This window comes from Budorcas taxicolor, chromosome 10, assembly GCF_023091745.1.
Source record: "Budorcas taxicolor isolate Tak-1 chromosome 10, Takin1.1, whole genome shotgun sequence".
Taxonomy (NCBI): Eukaryota; Metazoa; Chordata; class Mammalia; order Artiodactyla; family Bovidae; genus Budorcas; species Budorcas taxicolor.
In genome coordinates this window covers 30,781,780-30,808,222 of record NC_068919.1, presented here as the reverse complement: position 1 = coordinate 30,808,222, position 26,443 = coordinate 30,781,780, and the positions used below count along the sequence as shown (strand labels likewise).

Below are 26,443 nucleotides of genomic sequence, written 5' to 3'. Positions count from 1 at the left end.
ACTGAACAACAACTCAACGACTGGGGCGTTTGCAAGAGTTCCCACCTCTGGTAGACCCTATACCCAAGGATCTCTAAACCTTGTCTTCCAGCTCTACAAAGCTGTCAGGACTTGGCTAGACAATATCTGCTGAAAAGGTAATTAAGTTAGAATTCAACGATTAAACCGTTAGTCCCCCAATCCCTTACTTTAACAAATTAATGCATTACTAACTAACCAATAAATTAAATAAGAAATCACAATGGAAATAACAACAACAAAACTTAAAATTGAGCAATGACAGTAGTGCATTTCAACAGTTGTGGTAAATATATTGCATTAATTAAATATAAGGGGAAAAAAATAAACTTATTTTATTCTAGGAAGTTCTAGCAAACTGAAGATCTCAGAAAACAAAAGAGGAAAAGAAATAAGACAATCAGTTCAGAAAGGAAAGAACCAAATCAAAGCCTCCCTATTTGAAGATGAGAAGGCTTAGAAACAACAAGAGAATCTATAAACAAAGATTTTAAACACTAGTAAGACATCTCAGAAAAGTAACTGGATATAAGATTAATATAAAAAGGAAATAAAATTCTTATAAAATAGTAAAATTAAATTAGCAAATGGAATAGAAAAGTGGGCCTCATTCACAATAATAAAAAAAAAACATAAAGTACTGACATATATATTTAACAAAAATGTGTAAAATCTTTGAAAAAAATCATAAAACCTCACTGAAGAGTGCAAAAGAGTTCCTGATGAAGAGATAAGATATTTTCACAAACAAAATTCCAAGAGTAAAAAGATAGTATTAATTAAAGTGTTAATTCTCTATACATCAATCTATGATTTTAATTAAAATCCAACCAAATTCACTAGTTTTCTGGTGGAATGTGATAAATTTATCTTAAAACTCAGGAAGAAGAATCATGTCAGAAATAGTCAATAAATTCTGAAAAGCAAAAATAGTGCTTTCTTACCCTCTCAGGTATCAACATGGATTATATTTCAAAAACATTTACCAAAAAAAAAGCATGCTATAGAATTATACACATATTTGTTACTATTTATATAAAATACAAGAACAGCAAAATATAATTACCTTTTTGCTCATGGACGTTTATGGATATAGCAAAAGAAATACATGAGGCTAAAACACTAAACTCAAGAAAATGGTTACCTCAGGTGAAGGAGAAGAGGAAAGAAATCAAAGTGTCATACTATTTCTTTAAAAAATAAAAATTTTAAAGGCTATAAATTGTTGGTACCATCAGAATATTTCATTTCTATAAAAGTAAAAAGCATCTGAAACAAATATAAACAGAGGTAGATTCAGAGTTTATTATACTATTCTCTACTCTATGTATGCTATATTTCATAATAAAATTAAATAAGTAGGAGAAGAATAATGAAAAGAATTGAAAAGGAGCCAGATAAATTGATCTAAGTTTTTTTTCTGCTCTAAGTCCTGCCCTATTCTAAGCATTCTTATTTAATTAGAGGCTTAAGTATCTATACTTTTTTCCTTTCTAATTTAATCTGGGTTTTAACTTTTTAGAATGAGCCATAACATAAACAAGGTAAAGAATAAGAAGACTGGATGAAAGACACTTAATTTTTTTTTCAAGACCAGATATTGGGTCATCTTTCTCTAAAGCAATCCCAATGACTTCAACGCAATATAACAGATACAGTACAGTACAGTGTTAGTAGCTCAGCTGTGTCCGACTCTTTGTGATCCCATGGACTGCAGCCCACCAGGTTCCTCTGTCCATGGAATTCTCTAGGAAAGAATAACAGAGTGGGTTGCCATGCCCTCCTCCAGATGATCTTCTTGACCCAGGGTTTGAACCTGGGTCTCCCACACTACAGACAAATTCTTTACTGTCTGAGCTACCAGGGAAGCCCTGTGCAAAATACTTACTGATTCTTTCTTCCGGCAATGATTTATTCTTTCATTCGTTACTAAGTCAGCTAAAACTACATATTTAGAAATCCTTAAATCTGTAGTAATTTTATTATGATTGCTAGAAAGAGTAAAAGAGAAAGAGAAAGTTAACTATAGATAATCTGATAACACAACTGCACTCATCTCACATGCTACTAAAGTAATGCTCAAAATTCTCCAAGCCAGGCTTCAACAATACGTGAACCGTGAACTTCCAGATGCTCAAGCTGGATTTAGAAAAGGCAGAGGAACCAGAGATCAGATTGCCAACATCTGCTGGATCATCGAAAAAGCAAGAGAGTTCCAGAAAAGCATCTATTTCTGCTTTATTGACTATGTCAAAGCCTTTGACTGTGTGGATCACAATAAACTATGGAAAATTCTGAAAGAGATGGGAATACCAGACCACCTGACCTGCCTCTTGAGAAATCTGTATGCAGGTCAGGAATCAACAGTTAGAACTGGACATGGAACAACAGACTGGTTCCAAATAGGAAAAGGAGTACGTCAAGGCTGTATATTGAAACCCTGCTTATTAACTTATATGCAGAGCTCATCATGAGAAATGCTGGGCTGGATGAAGCACAAGCTCGAATCAAGACTGCCGGGAGAAATATCAATAACCTCAGATATGCAGATGACACCACCCTTATGGCAGAAAGTGAAGAGGAGCTAAAAACCCTCTTGATGAAAGTGAAAGAGGAGATTGAAAAAAGTTGGCTTAAAGCTCAACATTCAGAAAACGAAGATCATGGAATCTGATCTCATCACTTCATGGGAAATAGATGGGGAAACAGTGGAAACAGTGGTAGACTGTATTGTTTTGGGCTCCAAAATCACTGCAGATGGTGACTGCAGCCATGAAATTAAAAGACGCTTACTCCTTGGAAGGAAAGTTATGACCAACCTAGATAGCATATTCAAAAGCAGAGACATTACTTTGCCGATTAAGGTCTTTCTAGTCAAGGCTATGGTTTTTCCAGTGGTCATGTATGAATGTGAGAGTTGGACTCTAAAGAATGCTGAGTGCTGAAGAATTGATGCTTTTGAACTGTGGTGTTGGAGAAGACTCTTGAGAGTGCCTTGGACTGCAAGGAGATCCAACCAGTCCATCCTAAAGGAGATCAATCCTGAGTATTCATTGGAAGGACTGATGTTGAAGCTGAAACTCCATTACTTTGGCCACCTGCTGCAAAGAGCTGATTCATTTGAAAAGACCCTAATGCTGGCTAAGATTGAAGGTGGGAGGAGAAGGGGACAACAGAGGATGAGATGATTGGATGGCATCACCGACTCAATGAACATGAGTTTGGGTGAACTCTGGGAGTTGGTGATGGACAGGGAGGCCTGGCGTGCTGCAGTCCATGGGGTCACAAAGAGCTGGACACGACTGAGTGACTGAACTGAACTGAATCTGATAACAGTAGCCTATATGTTAAGATATTTATAATCCTGCCCATGTTGGTTAAAACTCAACTTTCTTCCACCTCTGCATCAAGTATTATCTAATCTGTCTTCCATCCTTTCTTCTCCTTGGCTATTCTTCATTTACTTCTGAGCATGCTTCTGTCTTCTTAAGCCACAACCTGCCTAAGGTTCAAACTACTGTCCACTGTTTCCATTCACTACTAAATATTTTTGTCTAGGGGAGTCTTTGTTCAATAAATCCTATTCAGCCTCCACCCAATGGCAATCTCACTTCTACCCTCACTTGTTAACTAAAACAAAGATACACAGAGACTTCCTCACCAACAAACACCAAAGACATACTTCTTACCTTAGCTGACCTCATGGCAGTATTTTACACTATTAAATCAAGCTATTTTAATGAAGCAAATCCTTTAAGAGACATAGACCAAGGCCAACCCTCTCATTTTAAAAATGACAAAAGTAAAGAGATGAAGTCACTGCCCAAAGTTACACAAAGGATTATTTTACACCAGGTACCTGTAAATCAAGGAAAAAATAAGTTGTGCTACAAGCAGGACTTAGTGGAGGAATACTTAGCTATGTTATCTTAATATATGAGAATATCACATATTTTCAATGCAGTTTTATTATTTCAGTAATCATGATGTTTCTGTGACCAATGTGCATAAATTAAAACAGAAACAAATCAAAAAGCAAAATATACTAGACACAAATTATATCAGCAGTAGACCTCAACCCCCAAGTTCCCACTTTTCACCACCAAAAGATAAAATGAATAAGAGATCAAAATTCTGAATTTTAGTTCTCAATGACAGTTCTTTTTACTATAAATGCAAATGTTATATGATCTTACAATGTGGAAAGTGATTCTTTCTCCAGGTAATGTGCACTTCTCCTTAGGACCGTTTGTTAGCCCTTTGGAATACTACTTTTCTCTCACAAATTTCTCATGGACATTTTTTTACATATTCCACAGTTATTTTTTTAAACAATAGTTAGCATCAAAAGTTGTACTGTTAAGGAAGCATGGTAGGAATTGTCTTTATTCCTGAGGTGCTTAAATTCTAATTGGAAAAAAAATCATTTAATACTTGAAGTCTCAGTTTCACCATCTGTATACAGATTCCATGACTTTAGAGCCCATTTTCACCTTGAAAGTTCTGTGATTCTTATCAGCTCTACAACTCCAAAATTTAGGTTTCTTAAATTTCTCTCTGCTTACAGCCCTAAAGCTTTTAAATATAGCTTATCAGAAAACTGTGCCTTGGTCCTTACAATAATGACCTGTCCTCGTGTTGACACTGGACACTTCTGTATGGGCCTAATATAGCAGGTCTATTCTAGGTTAATAGCTAGAGTGATTAAATTGTTTATTAAGACTTCTAGGCATTTAAAGTAATCAGACCACAGTATGGGAACATGGGAGGAAAATAATTAACTCCTTTCATTCACTATTGATTATAAGGTACCACATCTCCCACTAGAGGTTAAATAATCACTTCATGGGTCTAGCACCACAACAGTTTCATTGACAAAATCCCAGTCTCCCCCAAATTACCTTATTTTTTGATTCAGACTGAACACACATACTTAATGAAAGAACCAACAGATCTTTACCTGAAAAGCTGATTTTTAAAAATATGTAAGTATATAAATACATAAATAAATATAAAAATTCAACCTCACAATTCTCCAAGTACTGACAGACTCTTTTTTTTTTTTAAGAAGGTCTCTAGTTCCAACTAGGTAATCCCAGACAAGTATGTCATCAGGACCTATAACAATATCTCTCTGCAGCTACTTCAAATCGAATGCTTTACCTGGCTCTCAAGATTTTTCATCATGGTGGCCAATGTTGAGGAAAACAGAGCTAATCCCTACTCTTAAAATAAGTTTAGTTTTAGAAAAATATTTGTCAAAGGAGTTAAAAATACAAGCCTTAGATCAAAAATAGCACCCAGTCACACTATTCATTTTCCTCAGTAATACTGAATGCTGAAGAGATTACAGATTCTGACCTTTAGATAATTTTCTTAAAACAGTTACTTATCAAAACCAAGTGAATTAATTTCACTCTCTGAAGTCTGTACTGAAAATTAAAATTTAAGAAGATAATACAGATGGCTAATAAACACATGAAAAGATGTTCAACCTTTATTAGAGCTCATTATTAGGGAAATGCAAATCAAAATTACAATGAGGTATCACCTCACCCCAATCAGAATGGTCGTTATCAAAAAATCTACAAATTCTGGAGAGGGTGGGGAGAAAAGGAAACCCTCTTGCACTGCTGGTGGGAAGGTAAATTGATACAGCCACTGTGGAGAACAGTATAGAGATTCCTTAAAAAACTAGGAATAAAACTACTATATGTCCCAACAATTCCACTACTGGGCATATACCCTGAGGAAACCATAATTGAAAAAGACACATGTACCCCAATGTTCACTGCAGCACTATTTACAAGAGCTAGGACATGGAAGCAGCCTAGATGTCTGTTGACAGATGAATGGATACAGAAGTTGTAGTACATAAACACAATGCTGCTAAGTCGCTTCGGTCATGTCCGACTCCGTGCAAGCCCATAGACGGCCTCCCACCAGGCTCCCCCATCCCTGGGATTCTCCAGGCAAGAACACTGGAGTGGGTTGCCATTTGCTTCTCCAATGCAAGAAAGTGAAAAGTGAAAGTGAAGTTGCTCAGTCGTGTCTGACTCTTCACGACCCCATGGACTGCAGCCTACCAGGCTCCTCCGTCCATGGGATTTTCCAGGCAAGAGTACTGGAGTGGGGTGCCATTGCCTTCTCCCATAAACACAATAACTTAACCATAAGAAAACATTTGAGTCAGTTCTAATGAGATAGATGAACCTAGAGCCTATTATACAGAGTGAAGAAAGTCAGAAAGAGAAAAACAAATATCATATATTAACGCATGTATGTGGAATCTAGACAGAGGGTACTGATGAACCTATATGCAGGGCAGGAATGGAAATGCAGACATAGTGAACAGACTTGTGAACACAGTGGGGGAAGAAGAGGAGGGGACGAACTGGGAAAGTAGCATTATCATGTATAAAAAAGAGAGCCAATGAGAATTTGACATATGACAGGCAGGGAGCTCAAACTGCTGCTCTGTGACAACCTAGAGGCGTGGGATGGGGTGGAAGGTGGGAGGGAGGTAACATATGTATACCTACGGCTGATTCATGTTGATGTATAGCAGAAACCAACACAATATTGTGAAGCAATTCCTCCATTTAAAACTAAATAAATTTAATTTTTTTTTAAATTTACTAAACATCTTACCATAGTAAAACATTTTAGTTTGCTATGACTGCTGTAAGAAACAACCATGTATTTGAAGAAGGGATCTTTGAGAGGTAATTAGGGTTAGATTAGGTGAAGTGAAGTGAAATGAAGTGAAGTGAAGTCGCTCAGTCGTGTTCAACTCTTTGCAACCCTGTGGACTATAGCCCACCAGGCTCCTCCGTCCACGGGATTCTCCAGGCAAGAATACTGGAGTGGGTTGCCATTTCCTTCTCCAGGGGATCTTCCCGACCCAGGGATCGAACCCAGGTTTCCCACATTGCAGGCAGATGCTTTAACCTCTGAGCCACTAGGGAAGCCCTTAGATTAGGTATTGAGTCCTTATGAGGGGACTGCTGCTGCTGCTGCTGAGTCACTTCAGTCGTTTCCGACTTTTAGCGACCCCATGGACTGCAGCCCACCAGGCTCCTCTGTCCATGGGATTCTCCAGGCAAGAGTGCTGGAGTGGGGTGCCACTGCCTTCTCCAATGAGGGGACTAGCGACCCTCATAGAAGAAGAAGAGGAAAAGAGAGATCAGTCTGAAAGCATGCACCAAGGAAAGGTCAAGTGAGGACACGGAGAAGGTGGCCGACCACAAGCCAGAAAGAAAGTCTTCACCAGGACTCGGCCAGGCTGGCACCCTGATAAATGTCTGCTGTCTAATCCATTCAGTCTATGGTATTTTGTTATGACAGCCCAAAATAAAGTAGACATTCAAGGTCCTTTCACAATAAGGCTGCACTTTGAGAGCTAATGATTGATCACTCACTTCTCCAAGAGTCCCTGATAGCTAGCTAATTCTTCAAGTTTTAGGTCTGGGTCAGGCTCTCCTGAGTTCTTTCCTAACTCTGAGTCTGTTCCTTGGGAAATAGATTTCTAAAAACATCCCCACCCCTTTAAAAATGCCTCCACATCAGCTTATTACTTATACTGAGTTTTATGAAACAAGCTAATTTTACTTCATGTTGCCCAACTTTTTCCCCTTTGAATTTCAAATATTTTCTGGGCTTGTTTATACAGAAAATGCTAATGCTTTGAATGGATCTCTTTTCTCAGGAAATTTCTCAGTTTATGAAATCCTGCTAGAATACCAAGTCATTTTGCCAACTCATCATCACAAGTAAATGAATGAACATCTAGAGGCTAATTTAATTCTGTGACCAAAATGTTCCTTATCTATGTCTAAGAAACACAATTGCTTTTGTAACCTTTTCACAAGGTAAAAAGTTTAGAATATTGTTTAAAACCATTTAAACATTTGCTTATCCTTTTTTCCTATATAAAAATATATATTCTGCTCTCCTAATTTTTCTTAATAGGTCACAGAGATCTTATATAAAACTAGTAAAAACAACTGACTAGATTAACTTTATAATGATTATCATTTATAAAGATTGAACTATCATCTTTACCACTTTCTTCCCAAATAAATTTTTGCTTTTATTAACATAATAGTATTAATAGCCTCGTATCCTTTCTCTGTCTTTTATCCCATATTCCCAACCCCCAATTACCAAACTGATGCTTTGCATTGAAGAATTTAACAAGGAAATGCAGGAATTGGCATAAAAGTAACTTCCTGAATGACTTAATGCTTCTATATAGCCTCAGTAGTGTTCCTATGAGATCAGCAAACTATTCTAAGCTTTAGAAGCTATATTCTCCCTACTACATTAGTTTGAAAAAAACTAGATTTTCAACCTTCTCTAAAAACATCATCATCATGATATGGGCTATAATTATTCTAGAACCACCCCACATTAATAATAAATGCTGGGAATATTAAAACAATAAATGGAATGCCTTAAAATGCATTAAACCCTTCTCTTATTAAATGCAAAATTTTAACTCTTACCACGAGGCTTTTATTTTTAATTCACAATCAAATTCTTTTGGCAGTTAATCTCAATACTTAATGTCATTCACTCCAATAAAACCCACCTTAAATGGCTGCAAATGCCTTCCCTACTTCCTTCCATGTTTTAAGAGAAACCAGAGGAGGAGCTGACTCAATGGACATGAGTTTGAGCAAGCTCCGGGAGATGGAGAAGAACAGGGCACAGGGAAGCCTAGCGTGCAGCAGTCCATGGGGTCGCAAAGAGTCAGACATGACTGAGCAACTGAAAAACAAGCGGAGGAGCAGAGATGGAGCTCAGGTGCTAAGACATACACAACATGGTCATGCTCTGTTATACACTAACTTCCGCCAGAATATCCGATTCGTGACTTTTCCCCATTTCTGTTGATCTCTACCAGTCTAATTAAAAGTTGGCACTCAACAAACACCACTAATCGTGGTGACGACAATGACAAAGATAGCAACACTGGTGGACAGCTTCTTAGGTACCTCACCATTTTATTTAATTATCATTACTATAATAATAAAAGTACTAGTAGTATTTGGGAAAAAGCTTCCCTGGTAGCTCAGCGATGAAGAAGAATCCACCTATCAATACAGGAGACTCAGCTTCAATCCCTGGGTTGGGAAGATACCCTGGAGAAGGAAGTGGCAACCCGCTCCAGTCATCTTGCCTGGAAAATCCCATGGACAGAGGAGCCTGCTGGCTACAGTCCATGGGGTCGTAAAGAGTGAAGACATAATTTAGCAACTAAACAACAATATCTGAGAAACTGAGGGGACTGGAGAAGTATCTTATCCAAATTAACACAGCCAGCATGTGAACACAGTTTGCCCTCAAACTCTGGGTTCTTAATACAACATCCAAATGATAAAGTACAGCATTTCAATATCACAAGATTCTTCAGTTCAGTTCAGTTCAGTTGCTCAGTCGTGTCCAACTCTTTGCGACCCCATGAATCGCAGCACGCCAGGCCTCCCTGTCCATCACCAGCTCCCAGAGTTCACTCAGACTCATGTCCATAGAGTCAGTGATGCCATCCAGCCATCACATCCTCTCTCGTCCCCTTCTCCTCCTGCCCCCAATCCCTCCCAGCATCAGGGTCTTTTCCAATGAGTCAACTCTTCGCATGAGGTGGCCAAAGTACTGGAGTTTCAGCTTCAGCATTATTCCCTCCAAAGAAATCCCAGGGTTGATCTCCTTCAGAAAGGACTGGTTGGATCTCCTTGCAGTCCAAGGGACTCTCAAGAGTCTTCTCCAACACCACAGTTCAAAAGCATCAATTCTTCAGTGCTCAGCTTTCTTCACAGTCCAACTCTCACATCCATACATGACTACTGGAAAAACCATAGCCTTGACTAGATGGGCCTTAGTCGGCAAACTAATGTCTTTGCTTTTGAATATGCTATCTAGGTTGGTCATAACTTTTCTTCCAAGGAGTAAGTGTCTTTTAATTTTATGGCTGCAATCACCATCTGCAGTGATTTTCGAGCCCCCCAAAATAAAGTCTAACACTGTTTCCACTGTTTCCCCATCTATTTCCCATGAAGTGATGGGACCAGATGCCATGATCTTCATTTTCTGAATGTTGAGCTTTAAGCCAACTTTTTCACTCTCCACTTTCACTTTCATCAAGAGGCTTTTTAGTTCTTCTTCACTTTCTGCCATAAGGGTGGTATCATCTGCATATCTGAGGTTATTGATATTTCTCCCGGCAATCTTGATTCGAGCTTGTGCTCTTCCAGCCCAGCGTTTCTCATGATGTACTCTGCATAAAAGTTAAATAAGCAGGGTAACAATATACAGCTTTGACAAGATTCTTAGTTGCACACAATCTAGTTTCAGCAGAAAAGGGGAGTTACTAAAGACTTTTAGACAGCTCATGGAATCACTTGCAGGATCAGAAAGTCAGGCTCAGAGTCCTCCTAATCAAGAATAATGCCCAAGCCACTCAGCAGAAGAGCTTTCGTCAGTCAGCATAGCCGCCCCCATGCTCCTGCCCACAGCGCTGAGAGTTCCACCAGTGGGGCCTCCAACAACTGGTCACTCCTACTGCACCACTGGCCAGAAGACTGGGTCCAAAAGGTTTCCACTTCTTCACCATTGCCAGATCTGAATTCATCACCAGTAAAGTTCACATGTTCCTCCTGGCTATACATGAATACAGTTTTAGCCATAATTTGAAGTTATATTTACACTGTGTTTACAAGCACAGACTTAAGTAAGCATATGTCCAAGGCCTATAAATGAAGACATAACTATTTAAAAAAAAATGTAAAAGTTTGGGGTTACAGGTAATTTCTTTACTCCTTTCCCCACCCTGGTTTTACTGTTATTTATGTAAGAAATAAAAATTCAGAGGGGAAAAATATACCTTTTCCTTGAGATATAAACAATATCCCTAAAAATGTGACTGGGTTTCATGTGTGTTCTCAAAAAACACTACCAAACCAGAAAACACAATAGCACCTTGTTCTTATTCTACAGAACTGCAGCTTCTGTTGTATTACTGTATGAGATTTTCCCGAAATTTAATTTGCCCAGTGTATCAGCAGCCCCAAAGAACTGTGTGTCTCAATATTTTAATAGAAAAGCTTGATTTTGATATAAGACACTTATATTCTCTTTTTAGTGTCATAACGACCTCCCGAGGCTTGCACTCCTTCTCCAGATCAGAGGGAGCTGGGAGGCCGTCTTCCCTGATACAAACCTCAAGGTGATTCAGGACAGGACCCCACAGGGGCCTCTCTGCTCCACACTGGTCCACCCACAAGATACCTACCTACCTTGGCTTCCTCTCAACCTGTTCTACCAGTTAACAGGGAGAGACAGAAACCCACCGGCAGGCCCATTAGCTCCAGCCGTCCTGGCAAGCCTGCTTCACTCCACCGAAGTAAACTGGACCACGCCCAGCTTTGCCCTACAAGTGACAGTAAAAGAGCTGGAAAATCTATTCTGAATATAAACTCTTTCAGCTCTGAGGTCCAGATATCAAGGAACATATACTGAAATCTATTTCCAAGCATAAGCACGCTGAAAAGAATCCAATGCAGGTAACACTATGGTGAAAGAAACAGACACCCTACTTTAAAAAGTTTTCCTCTTCGAGTTTCCCACACATAAAATTCTAACCACTTATAGGGTAGTCATCATTTCAATGAATTGTGTCCAGTGAAAAAAGAAAAAGAAAGATACATTCACCATGAGGCTAATTTATGGTCTCACTAAATCCAGTGGATTGAAGGATTTCATTTCTATCATGAATTCTTAGACCAAAGCAATTCTATTAAAAGCTCTTGATGGTGGGGGGTTGGGAGGGGAACCCTGAACTTGGGTCAGCCAACAAAAGCTTTCCCTAAACATTATGCTTTTATGAAACAACACACTTCCCACAATTCTGAAACACTAACATCAGTGAATTTGTCTCTCTAAATAAGAGGACAACAAAATTAATTTTTAAATAATTTTTTTTCAATACTTAGTATCAGCTGGATAAGACTAACACTACTGTATGCAGATTAGAAAACGCAGGCTTAAAAAAAGTTATCCAAAATATACATAGACGCTTCTAGGTCCTAAAGGATAGAGACCCTCTAAACTCAATCCCAGAACTCCAAATCCTTGAGACTCAGCTCCTCCCTGCTCACCTGTCCACCTTTGTCTAAAATGCAGCTCTCATCCTCTTGGCTAAAAGATGGCATCTTCCTTCCAGAAAATGACATGAAGGAAAAGTCTGTATCATGATTTACAGTTTCCTATATACACACTCAATATCCTTTTCTCCTGATTTCTCTGTACTTTGCTCACTGGTCCAATGTTAGACTCGGTTGAAACACCACGAAGTTAAATGTTCTCCTTCAGAATTTCTTTTGGAATAAAAATATGGAATATAACTCTGAGTTACTAAAATGACTACATTAAAACTGGACTGTACTGAATTCTGACAATTATAAAATGTCTCAGGAAGAAAATCAGAGGAAAAACATGTGGCTGCAAACCAAAAAAGCAAACAAAACAGCTTGGAAAGCCCATGTTCTTAAAAATCTTAATTTTATGTGTTCAAAAATATTCTTAGAAGGATCTTTCACTGGCTCTTGGGAGACCAGCACTGCTGTTTCAAGGGCTCTCAATAGAATTACTTTGGTCTAAGAGTTCACAAAACCCTTCAGATTTCTGGATTTAGTGAGCCCATAAATAAGTCTCATGTTGAATTTTAATTTAAAGTAGTCTTCCTTTGTTTGCTTTTTTTTTTTTCATTACACTCTGAATTATTTACAGCAAGGGTTCCTTTTATCTTTGCATTTTTTAACTTTATAACACCAACATTTACCACAGGCTCTGGTACATAACAGCTTTAAAATGATTACTTAAATGAAGAGTAACTCTCCTCCTCCCATTCCTGAGTATGCACACAGCCCATATCCGACACACACATTCATTTTAAGAGAAAATGTAAAAACAGTGCAATTCACAAACACACAGAATAAATATTCATTAAGACAGCATTTGGGTATATCCTTGTGGTGGTGGTCCAGCGGGTAAGATGCCACATTTCCCTTGCAAAGGACATGGGTTCAATCACTGGTCAGGAAGCTATGATCCCACATGCCCACACTGTGGCCAAAAAAAACCAAAAAAGACAAGAGAACACATGACTGAGCACTGCTAGAGGAAAGACTTTTTGTTTCCAATAACTACGGTGCCTATAACCAGTGATTTTAAGCTTCACAAGAAGAGTAAGAGAGGAGCATGCTCCTAATTAATTTTTAAAGCCTAGAAATTTTGGCCATACTAAATACAGGAGAAATATCCAGTATGATCTGGCCTTTGTTGTCACTTTGATAAAAAGATCACAACATCACAAAGTTCATAACAACCAACTATTATTTTTGAAAGACATCAATAAATAGTGAGATTAAAAAAAATAACAATAGTGAGATGGATGACCTCAGGGAAATAACATTCATGGCTAGACTGTGAATAAATAAGGATGCCTGAAAAGAGCAGTGATGTGTTCATTATCTAATCAGTATCCTCACCCTAACCAAGCTCCTAATCTTTACAACATCTGGGTAGACAATGCCAGGAGGTAGTCATTGCAGGAAATCTGTGAAAGCCAAATCTGACTCTTAACTCAATCAGGCCAAATCCACAACCAGGAGAGTAGAGATGGTGGGTAACCTTACTGAAGAGCCATATGACTTCCCAGCAATCTGCAAGGTAATAATAACTTTGAAATAGCTCTGAATACGGTGAGAAATGTGGTCTGATCTACCTATACCTTGACCTTATACCCCAGGATTTCAATCTGAGAAAACTCAGCATTTCCACATCTGCATCAGATGGGCTGACGTTCAGCTGCAAGGGATAAAAAAAAATCCAAAATAACTTTGGATTGAACAGGGCACAGATTTGTCTCTTCCAACATAGCAATTCTACTCCAGGAAGCCCCAGGGACCATGGCTTCTTCCAGCTCAACACTCTGGATGGCATGACTAGGGTGCAGGCCTTACCCCCATAGTTAAGATAGCAGCTTCCTAATTCTAGGCAGCAAGTAGGAGAAGGGATCCTGAAGAAAAGTGGCAAAGGCTGTCTCTCAGAAAACCTTCATGAAGCCTGCACTTAATCCACAACGGCCAGAACTCAGTGCCACGGCCACACTAGCTGCGAGGGAGCCTCTGTTCTGGGAAGCCATATGCCTGGTCAAAATGGAGGACTCCATCCCTATGGCAGAAGGAGAGAACAGATACTGGGGAATCTAGTTTCTGCCACAAGCACAGGACTCTACAAGTGAACTCAACAATCATCAACCAAGCTGCTGTAACAATGAACAATGCAACATGGCTAAAAGATAACTCCCCACTTCAAAGCTGTCTTGATTTTCCTCTTATTTAGTAAATTCAAGCCACTTTAAACTGTTGGCATATGCTATTCCTTTGAGAGGGCTCTCCAGTCATTATTATGATGGATTTCAGTTCTCCAACACCATCGGTAAGCACCAGTATCTAGAGTTGGAAGTAACACCAATTTTCAAATGTGCTATTCATTTGATAAAAGACAAAGCCCTCTCCAATGTTTTCAGTTCAAGACACCATCTCCTTAGTATAATATTTACTGTCTTTAGGAATGAAGTATTTGATTCTCGAAACTCAAAACTTCCCCCCTCTTCTCATTTGAGATAATTACAATACTGGAAAACTTAAAAAGGAACTTGTTTTATGAGACATGAATGTTTCATTTCATTTCAAAAGAGAAGGAGGTATACCAACCATTCAACTGACCCATAATGATTTTCTACAAATCTTTTCAGTCTCTCTTCACTTCACTAAATCCAGTACTTGATTTTGTATGTTAAGTAACTACACATTTAGAAGCCACTCCTAGTAAGTGTTCAGTTTATGTATTCAGTAATTCAACAAATATTTATCAAGCATCTGTTTGTTAACACACTCCATGTGCTGAAGAGTGGACTCTCAAAAAGAATGTTGCATAAGACTCTGCCTCCCCAAGTTTTTGCTAAGCAAAAAACACAGTTACTTTCAGAAATGAAGAACTCCCTACTGTTTCAGTACAGCATATACCTACTGTGTTCAATGAGTACAGTAAGTTTCCAAGAAGTGAAAAGACCAAAAAAAAAAAAATTCTTCTTATACTAAACTCTTTCAAATGACTTGATAAAATGTACCCTGGCACAAAATGGTATGCAGATAATTTGGGTGACATAATTCCAAGAGAATGAGTCAGAAGTATCATCACTCTTCTAACCTTGACCCTGAATTTGGTCTAAAACTTTCATAAGTTTTTAGTAGCATGTGAGAACAGATGATGCTGGAACACATGAAATGGTGACATTTAAAATTCATAGTAGCAAAAAATCATTACTTTTCCCACTGGATCGCTTGAACTTTAATAATGTCTGACCTGGTTGGCTAATAAGTTCTAAAAGCAGACAGAGGAAAATTGCCAATATTAGATACAACTGGAATAATTTTTCATTCAGAAAGATTTTACAAGTTCTCTTAAAAACAGGTCACCAATTCCGTAGACAATTAATTTTCTTGAGACGGTACCCACTGAAGAGAACAGGTGTCTTAGGATATGCAAAATAGAATTCAGCTGAAAACTAGACTTCATATATTCATATTATCCTTTACAAAAAGTAAAATACACACACACAGTTATATACACACCAATCCAAATCAAAGAAGGTGTGGCAAAGGAGACATGAAAGAAACTTACTCACTTATTTCCCAGGATGAACAGCACAAAAGCTCATTAACTGTCCAAAAAGGCGATACACTATATAGATGAGACTGGATAAAAAGGCTAGATAATCACACATTTATAATTTTCACATTACACAAATGAAAAGATTTATAAAGATACACTCTCAGAGTTTACCTTGCTTAAGTCACTTAAAAGAAGCAAAGTGACAAGAGGAGCAAGCAATTAGCTGCTTCTTCCAAGACTACAATTCCAAGCTGCTTTCTTACAGGCCCCTTGTTTTAGTCAATGTCATTTCAACTTGCAATTATCTTTGTGCTTTGATGAGGCTGTCATCTGTTTTGTCTTTAATGCAAATACCTGCTTACTGACTGAAAATTTCTCAGATTATGGTTTAAATGGTTGCCTAGATGTTGCTTGTAAAGGACTTGGACAGTTCATTCACTCTTTAGGACCCCTGAGATAACATTCAGCCAGAATAGTTCTAGGGTGCATGCCCTGCTCAGAAAAGTTAAGAGCTAGTAGTGCAGTCACACAGAGACCTGGACAGGGAGAGGTTCTCATTTAGTTTCTCTCCCAGAGACTGTCAGAAATTTCCTTTCACAGCTTTACAAAAACACCAGCTTCTGGACTGGCAGGGCACTGCACCTCTCTTATCAGCCTTCATTTCTCTTCACAGCATCTCTGTGCAAAGAAGAGGAACTCCTGCTATTCACACTGACAAACAAGAGTTTCCAGAGTGTTCAGTGACTTGCCCAAGGCCATGGTATCTGACAAAGTGAAAGTGAAGTCGCTCAGTTGGGTCCGACTCTGTGACCCCATGGACGGTGGCCTGCCAGGCTCCTCTGTCCATGGGATTCTCCAGGCAAGAATATTGGAGTGGGATGCCATTTCCTTCTCCAGGGGATCGAATCCAGGTCTCCTGCATTGCAGGCAGATGCTTTATCCTCTGAGCCACAAGGGAAGCCCATGCTATCTAACAAGACAGCTGCAAAACTGGCTTTGGAGGCCAGATCTCCAGTCCTGTCTTAGACCTACAGGCCTGGATCTAGCAGCCTGGGAAAGGTGATGGACTCTTTGCCATATTCACCTTAAACAACACATTTCATAAACCATACCTGACTATAATTGCATTTTTAAAAGCAATGGAACTCAGTTCAAGTTTTTTCAAGTTGATAGGGCCCAGATTCTTTATAGTTATTTTTAAAAATTATACTTTTACTGAGTTGCACAATTTTTTATCTTTTAGCATTTACTAACATAGCTCATATCAGAATACCACTTAATTTTAGATGATACGATCAAGTTTATGTGCATAATTTTAAAAGGCAGAGGGAAATATTAAAATACATCTAACTTTTTAAGCTGTATTCAAGAGATGGCTTGCCAATTTTTTTTCAATTTAATATATTATCTGAAGAAAAACACCTTTCACCAAAACAGTGTTTTATCAAACAGAAAGAAATTCATGAAAGAACAATAATATTTTCTTTACAAGAAGGTTACAGATATTGTCACATTGATTTTCTATACTCTCCTTCTGGAAATAAGATCCTTTTAAAAGAATAAGTCAAACTTACCATCAAGAAACTAAAAAACTAGGAGAAAATACTTGCAGATCATATATATCTAATAAGGGACTGTGTCAAGAATACACAGTACTCTTAAAACTCAGTAATAATAAAAAGACAGCCTAAGAGGGCAAGAACGTGAACAGACAGTATTCCAAAGAAAATATATATACAAATAACCAATAAGCACAGGAAAAGATTCTCAACATCATTAGGCCCAGAGGAAATGGAAATCAAAACCACAAGAAGATACCACTTCACATCCAGAAGGATGGCTATAATAAAAAAGACAGACAATACACAAGTGTTGGCAAAGATGTTGAGAAACTGGAACCTCATACGTTGCTGGTGGGAATATAAAATGGTGCAGACACACTGGAAAACAGTATGATGATGCCTCAAAATATGAAATTATATTACCCAGAAATTTTACTCCTAGGTCTCTACCCAAAGGAAATAAAAAACATATGATAACAGGAAACTAACACACAAATGTTCATAGAAATGTTACATATTCATAATAGTTAAAGAGCAGAAACGACCAAATATTCACAAACTGATGAATGGATAAACATAATGTGGTATAGTCACACAATGGATTATTCAGCAATAAAGAAAGCAATAACAAGAATGAATCTCAAAACATTATGCTAAGTTAAAGAAGCCAATCATATTCTATACTACTTAAATAAAATGTTCAGAAAGGTAAATCTACAGAGACAGAGAGTAAAACAGTGGTTGCCTAGGGCTAGGGTGAGCAAAAGTAGAAATGGAAAGTGATTGCTAATGGGTATCCAGGTTCTTTTGGGGATGATGAAATGTTCTGGACTTTAATAATGGTGATGGTTGCAAACTCTGTGAATAAACTAATTTCTAAACCACTGAACTGTACACTTTAAAGGAGTGTTATGTATGTGAAGTTTATATCTCAAGAAAAATTACAATGAAAAAATCAGTATTTATATAACAAAATTATTTAATTTCAAATTATAAAATAAATAGAAGAGGAAAAGAAAGCAAAGAAAAAGGAGGAAAAAGAAAAGTAGATCAATCTCAAAGAAGAGGTCATGATCATAGACCCATGTCTCCTATGAGACCAAGCCCCTAGACGGAGCAGAGCCACATGTACATTAAGCCGTAGGAAGTAAGGTATTTGATCCTATATTCTGTATTGTAAAATTTTTAAGCAAAATATGCTCTTACTTTATTTTCCCATAGCTTATGTTAAATACTGTAAAATTATGCCCTCAGATTCTTCTGTGAACTATTTGACCAATGTTCTTCACGGTTCACTTCCCTGAGGCACCAGAGAAGATGGTAACATTTCCATGAACACAATCTGGGCCCTTAAGCTATCCTCAATTAGGGGTGCCACTTCCCATCCAACTGACAACTCAATAAGGTAATAGTGGAAACAATGGAATATGCAGAAGATCCTTCAAGTTCATCTTCAGTTGGTACCAAGCACCATTACACCCCTGGAGAAGGGAATGGCAACCCACTCCAGGATTCCTGCCTGGAAAATCACATGGACAGAGAAACCTGGCCGCTATATAGTCCATGGAGTCTCAAAGGGTCTGATACAACTGAGCATGCACACACCATTACACCCGTTGTTCACAGGTTTCCAGTGATACCTAAAACTGTAACAATGTAACTGAGTGAACACAGGGACCAACAAAAAAGCTGTTGTCACCATTACCATTGATTAACCCAGAAAATGCCACCAAAATGGCAGCAGAGAGTTAAGAAATACTGCTTTAAACGCAAGGTCAAAAGTCTCTCTGTGACTTCCAACCTGTTTGGATTAATCCCTAGACAGGTGGCAACCTTACTTACAGTAAATGAACCACCTCCTAATTGTACAAAAAGAGCTTGCTGGTACTTGACAGGTACACAGTTAAATATGATTATGCCTGTTGGGAATACAAAATCTGCAAATAATCCTTAGAGGTTAAGGGAATAATGAACTTCTGTAAACAGATTTTTTTAATTTAACAGAAAATATTCTAAAATAAAGTTTTAGTATAGGGTTTATTAGGAATTGAAACAAGCATCATAAGCAGGTAAATAGAGAGACACTGTGAAAGGGAATTAGATTACTCAAGACTGGTTTTATTCAGAAGCTTTTTAACCTTAATCCTGTATGGCTTATTTTGAATGATTTTCCAACCAGATACTCAAAAGCAATTTCATTTAAGTGCTGCAGTCACAGGCTTACAGAGTGGGGTCCCTGAGTGCTCCATCTCCGTATCTCCTGGGGGAAACCTCTACTGCCCGCTCATTCTTTGGGAAGCACGCTTTCCTCCAGGTGTACAGAGTTCTCCAGCATAAAACAACTTCTTTTCCCTATTCTCACCAACTTCAAAAAGCAGTCACTTCGTGGAAATGCAGAAGTTGGACTTTCTGTCTCCTTTATAAGCCAAAAAGCATATCTTTCTCTGAAGAATAAAGCCAGAATCTCTGAAGTAATGCAATCCAAACCTCTGAAATATCATACTCAAATAAGGTGCAATTATTAGCATACTATTTAAAATATATGATGTGTGAAGCATATCAATGTTCTATATATTTATATATAAAATACACAAAGACTGCAGAATGCACAATATGGTTTGGGAAATCCAGCATCAAGGTTATCTGCTGTGACTTACTATCATCAGAGACAAGGAAGTGGGTGGAATTCTGGAACAAGGGTAAGATAACAGTCATGTCAAAAAGAAAAAAAAAAGTCCTTGTCCTCAAGCAAGCTAATGAAGCAAGTGATAAGCTCCAGGTCAAATTCCCACTTCTACAATCAAAACTTATCACAGGAGCCCTTGAAAAGGGAGTGCATCTGTCATATGTTAATGACTTCAAGCCATTCCCTGAACTTCTAGGTGTACAGGAAAACTTAAAAGCACTTCACAACTCCTTGTGGGTATAATTAGCTTGTTGCAATTGTTGGCAATTCTCATCCTCAGACTTTAAAAGGTCACTCCACTCTTTAAGATACCAAATTTGGAGTCACTCTACCTTCTGGACAGATTAAGCACACCCTACAATTAGTATCCAGCTGCACCTGTTGCAAAGCTTTTCTTCAGTGATGTAAATGGGGACCGTCAACAACATTCTAAATTCTTGAGGGATTATCAGACCTCAGAAACCAAGCAGTGAGCAAGCCTGAAGTCGGCTGTTGAGGTGATGGATGGTGGTCACAGCCTGACCACAAGCAGAAGCCGTGATCTTTATTCTTTAGAGACGATTCCAGCTAGCACAGGCACCACACACTGCCATGACTCTCAATCTATAAGCAGTCACAGTGTAATTTTGCTATTTAACAGAACTAGGTTTTTCACAAGCTACTTGAGTTTCTACAAAAGAACACAGAGAATTTCAAAAAAATGTTTTAGAAGTTCAACTAGCTAAAATAGGGTTATTTATACTTCAGTAAACCATGGTGAAGGAAAAATGCCACTGGTCACATATGAAGGAAAACTCTATTTTTATAAAGGTCATAGCTCAAAACAGCAAATTCTCCTGTAATTTATCAATCCTTTACGAACGGATTCTCACATTTCATAAACTGCCAATGATAGTAATTTCACCACTATAGTGCAAAATAACAATATAGATATTTAAAGAATATAGCTTTCAGTGAAAATCTATTTCAGAAAAGAGATGTTAACTTAAAAACCAGATTCATAAAGTTTGTGAAAATCTGATGTAACTGTTAGTAAAAAGTGGTTGAAGTGATTCTTAAATCCATAAACTAAGTTCTTCTTTCCTCCCTTCCTTATTCCATCTCTTTTTTAATGAAACGGAAGTATAGAAGACAGGGTTCTAAAGTCCCCTTTTTCCTCAAGCCATCTCAATCACTAGTATTTTCCACTACATCACAAAAAATGATTCTCTGGTAGCTGATATATGTGGCCACATAAAAAGAAACACTGTAAAGCCTTCTTAAATGAATGATAGTGTGCTTAGTAAATCGTTTAGGCAAAATCTCTTATTCAGTTCAGTTCAGTTCATTGCCAACAAAGATCCATCTAGTCAAGGCTATGGTTTTCCCAGTGGTCATGTATGGATGTGAGAGTTGGACTGTGAAGAAAGCTGAGCGCTGAAGAATCGATGCTTTTGAACTGTGATGTTGGAGAAGACTCTTGAGAGTCCCTTGGACTGCAAGGAGATCCAACCAGTCCATTCTGAAGGAGATCAGCCCTGGGATTTCTTTGGAGTGAATGATGCTAAAGCTGAAACTCCAGTACTTTGGCCACCTCATGCGAAGAGTTGACTCATTGGAAAAGACTCTGATGCTGGGAGGGATTGGGGGCACGAGGAGAAGAGGACAACAGAGGATGAGATGGCTGGATGGCATCATGGACTTGATGGACGTGAGTCTGAGTGAACTCCGGGAGTTGGTGATAGACAGAGAGGCCTGGCGTGCTGCGATTCATGGGGTCGCAAACAGTCTCTTCTTATCACCATGGTATATAACATATATACATAATATTTAAGTCTTCCCCTCATATATAAATGCTTTTCAAAACATAATTGGAATTTTACAAACTAAGGGGCAAACATTTCTTCAAAAGAATTTCGTTGTACTTCATTATTGTTAAGAAGGTACATTTTCTTCTATGTAAATTAAATTCTGTGCACAAATAATTTTAAAAAGCTGACTGAAATAATATAAAAGTTAAATCAGGCTATTTCCAAATTAGCATTCCAACTCAAATTAAGCTAGCAAGGCACTAGATTACATTTTTACCATTCGCCTCCAAAAATATTTTCACCTGATATTTACTTTACAACAAATACATACATTTCCGAGTAAAAATAATTTCCTGAAAGGAGACGTGTGTGTGTGTATCACTTTTAATATATCCTTTAAAAGTCATTGAACTAAATGATGAAATTGCCAATTCTTTTAGGTTTGCTGTTGGGTCTATATAGTAATCAAATTTAGAAAACTATAAATTATATTTAAATTTATTATTTACAAGCAATTAATTATAAGAAACAGCCAGGTGGCTTTCATTACATAAATTACTCTTAATGACAGAGACCTCATGCTGCTACTGTATTTAGCATTTGCAAGTGTCAAGAGCGGTGTGTAACCACCCTCTTCAGGGTGGAACCAGTCACTGATGTACAAGGAAAGCTGCCTACTGCCTAAGTTTCAGATTGCATCCTAACCAGTTGTTTGAATCTGCAATATTCTCAAGGTTTTAATAACTTGTCTGCTACAGAAACCTGTAATAATATTCTGTTGAAACAGCTTTAAAACCAGATACATAATTACTGAACATCAAATAACGTGTAACTACACTTAGCTACTCAAAACCCTATCTCTTTAATTTAAACATGAACAAAAAATGTTCAATCAATTCTCACCAAACCAAGAAAGAGAAGTACAGATGTCTCAGAAATGTGGCTTTTAAAGAATTTAACCTATTTCCTCCCATTACAAACTGTGCAAAAGACAATAACTTTTTGCAGAGCTCTGTCTCCCGACTTTACTCAGCCTTTTATATTGATCCTTCCAACTCTACTGTGGGGGTAATTTCCTTTCAGAGGAATAAAGAGTTTGAGCTCTTAAATTTATTTTGAGATAAAGCATGAGTTTCAGTGATATAACAGGGGAAAAAGACCTCATATTGTTACTTTTAATTAAATGCAATTCTTCAACAAACAAAAAGTCCACACCAAACACAGAAAGCAAATAAAAATAAAGGAAGAATTTCATTCTACTTCAAACTCTATCCCAACTAGAGGCCTAAACAAGTAATTCCATCCTCCTCTACAACTGCCATCAGAAAAAGAAAAAAGTTTTATGAAAATGCTTCTTAAGCTGCAGGATAAAATTCTGTAACTACTGTAGTCTTCCTTTCTAAACAAAAAAATTTTTAATTACCTAAAAATCACATACAGAGCTACCTCTATGGTATTCAAAGACTGGCTGATAGCTAAGGCTTCACTTTTCCTCCTCCCTTAAGACGTGTGCCTTTCGGCAATTTCATCTCTTATTAACCACCACCAGAGAAATGGGTAATAGAAATGATGGGGAGGAAATGTGTTTTAGCTCTGAATACTTACTTGGAGGAACACAGGAAGGGTAGGGGGTTTGGCGGGGGCGGGGGGTTGCGGGGGAGGGAGTAGGGGGCTTAAAGAAGAGTCTGCATACTTACCCAGTATGGGGATAAAGCAACAGAATGAAGTTTTTCAGTGAGCAGACAAGGACAAATTAATCAAACTATTTTTGGCCAAAGCACTCATCCCAGAGAAGGAGTAGAGTCTGTACATTCACTGCCAATGATGCTGCCTTTACTCAAAACAGAACTTGTATGTGGAAATCACCTCAGAACAACTTCACAGGCTATACAAGAAAGCCAGCTTCATAGCCACATCTTACATCTTATCAAAATACCGGGGGGCCACCACATCTGGAAATACAGACAAATATACAGTAAAAGGCTGTTACTGAATTATAAAACATGGCAAAATAATGACATATCCAGACTTCATGATTGTTTTGTAGCATTAGCTCCATTATTTTTCAAATCTAATGATGTTTGCCTGTCTCTGGACACAAGATTCATTCTCAAAGTACCACAGTTTGTCACCACTGGAGATATTTAAAAGACAGTGTTATGTGCTCTAAAAATACTTTTAACAAAGAGTCCCCAAAACATCTCGGCTATCATTAGAATCTGTGTCCAGTAGGAAACACATTTATCCCAGTACTTTTTTTTTTTAATGACTCATGATTTCATAGTTGCAATACATGAGGAAGGAAAGTTTAGTTATGTGTAAACACTGGAAGAGTTGACTGAAATACAAAACAGAGGGGCTAACAATTTGGCCAGTACTAAGGGAACAGTGTCAGACTTTATTTTTTGGGCTCCAAAATCACTGCAGATGGTGATAGCAGCCATGAAATTAAAAGATGCTTACTCCTTGGAAGGAAAGTTATGACCAACCTAGATAGCATACTTAAAAGCAGAGACATTACTTTGCCAACAAAGGTCCGTCTAGTCAAGGCTATGGTTTTTCCAGTGGTCATGTATGGATGTGAGAGTTGAACTGTTAAGAAAGCTGAGCGCCAAAGAATTGATGCTTTTGAACTGTGGTGCTGGAGAAGACAAGATCTTGAGAGTCCTTTGGACTTCAAGGAGATCCAACCAGTCCATCCTAAAGGAGATCAGTCCTGGGTGTTCTTTGGAAGGAATGATGCTGAAGCTGAAACTCCAGTACTTTGGCCACCTCATGCGAAGAGTTGACTCACTGGAAAAGACCCTGATGCTGGGAGGGATTGGGGGCAAGAGGAGAAGGGGACGACAGAGGATGAGATGGCTGGATGGCATCACCGACTTGAAGGATGTGAGTCTGAGTGAACTCCGGGAGTTGGTGATGGACAGGGAGGCCTGGCGTGCTGCGATTCATGGGGGCTCAAAGAGTCGGACACGACTGAGCGACTGGACTGAACTGAACTGAACTGAGGGACACCACCCACCAAAACAACCAACACCTTCCACCACAGTGCGTTGAAGCATTCACGAGTACACATAGTTAAGAATTAACAGTGTGGGGAATTCCCTGGTGGTCCAGTGATCAGGACTCTGCTCTTTCACTGCCAAGGGCAGGGTTCAATCCTTGGTTTGGGAACAAAGATCCAACAAGTTACACAGTGAAGCCATAAAGAAAAAAAGAATTAATAGTATGTGAAATTCATAGTGCTCTCTCTTGTTATACTATAATTCTCATCAGTGTAACAAAATTTTTCATGTCTTTTTTAATCTCAACTAGGAACAAGGGCTTTACCCCCATGAACAGAATATAGATTTGAGAACTGCAAATCAGTAACAGGCTGAGTGTTTTGGTGTATGACTGAGTGAATGTTTCAGTGATGCTATGGGTAATGAATGGTCATGATGAGCTTTCAGACAGAAGTCTAGAAAAGCCAGTCAGTAGCGCTTCTATTTATATGATGCTGGACGTTCTGCAGTGGTAGAGTTCACTGGTGTCATGTTCCAGGCCAAGACGTGAGGATATTACATAGAGGGTTAAAAGTTCCAGTCGCACAGAAAGCCCAAAGCAAAGGCCTGATGGAGACAGTGTGGATAAAGCATCTTATTAACCTGAACAGAAAGCTGAAGGCTGTCTGCTTTGGAAATTGCCATACTATTTGAGACATTATGGCAACATTGAAAGGAGCCCCCCAGAAACTACACAGGCAGCCCATGGGGTGAATATCCTATAGCCGCCCAGTTGTAAATCCCATAAAGAGAAAGTTCACTGAGGTTTAAACGCAGGGGGCAGATCACTTCAGGAGATCCAGTTCTGCAGGAAGAGCATGCCAAAAATCGTAAAGGCATCTATTTCACAAGATCTAGGCAGGGAAGGATCATATTCATCTCCACCTGAATCACAGGAGCTTCATGGTGAGGACTAAGAAAAGAAAAGAGGGAATAGAAAGTGAAAAACACCAAATCTCCAATTACAGGTCTCTGATTCCAGCCTCTGCAGTTTCACACAAAAACCCCCTTTCAGTCTCAGTTATATTGTTCTCAGGGGTAGGACACTTAAAAAGGGTACGTACCTAGTGTCAACCCCTAATGAAATCCCAGTTGGTAAGGCCATTCACAGTCAAACTGGAAACTGCTTCTCACAGCATGGAACATTACTACTGCACAATAATCTGCAGCTGAGTAACTGCTCAAAAGGACCTTTTGATCATGTGGGGCATCAAAACACTGTAGCGCTGCTTCCTAAAAATAATAGAAAGAAACTACTTTGAACCATGTGAAGCAAATCTACTGTCTCCAAAGAACAGAAGTCAATAATTGAGTTAGAATTAACAACTATAAATATAAACAGATAAAAAACTCCATCAACAAACAAACATTAACAGGTCAGAATTCTTCCAGGGTTGAACTTCTTTCACCCAGTTTTACATCACTAGAAACTAGTGGAAACAATATTTAGATGAAAATCATAACACCAGTGCTGGTTTTGGTGTAAATGGTACCATAGTTAATATCTTCGGCATGTGGTCACAGATTTTTATACCATCACTGGAGTACTCAGTCAATAGCCAAATTTCTACCAAACAAAGCCATAAGCAGATCTTCAACTGA

At 38.3% G+C, this 26,443-nt stretch overlaps 1 protein-coding gene across 3 annotated transcripts in view; it reads right to left on the bottom strand.

Annotated features, from left to right (window-relative positions):
- CDIN1 (CDAN1 interacting nuclease 1) overlaps positions 1-26,443 on the bottom strand; it is a 232,779-nt gene that overhangs the window by 183,968 nt on the left and 22,368 nt on the right. Inside the window, exon 2 of one of the 3 annotated variants that reach the window (XM_052646664.1) lies at positions 25,906-26,074. The exons of the other annotated variants lie outside the window; for them this stretch is intronic. Within the exon in view, the coding sequence (XP_052502624.1) occupies positions 25,906-25,946 (41 nt within the window). The 5' untranslated portion in view covers positions 25,947-26,074. The remainder of the gene's footprint in view (positions 1-25,905; positions 26,075-26,443) is intronic. 3 annotated transcript variants of the gene reach the window in all.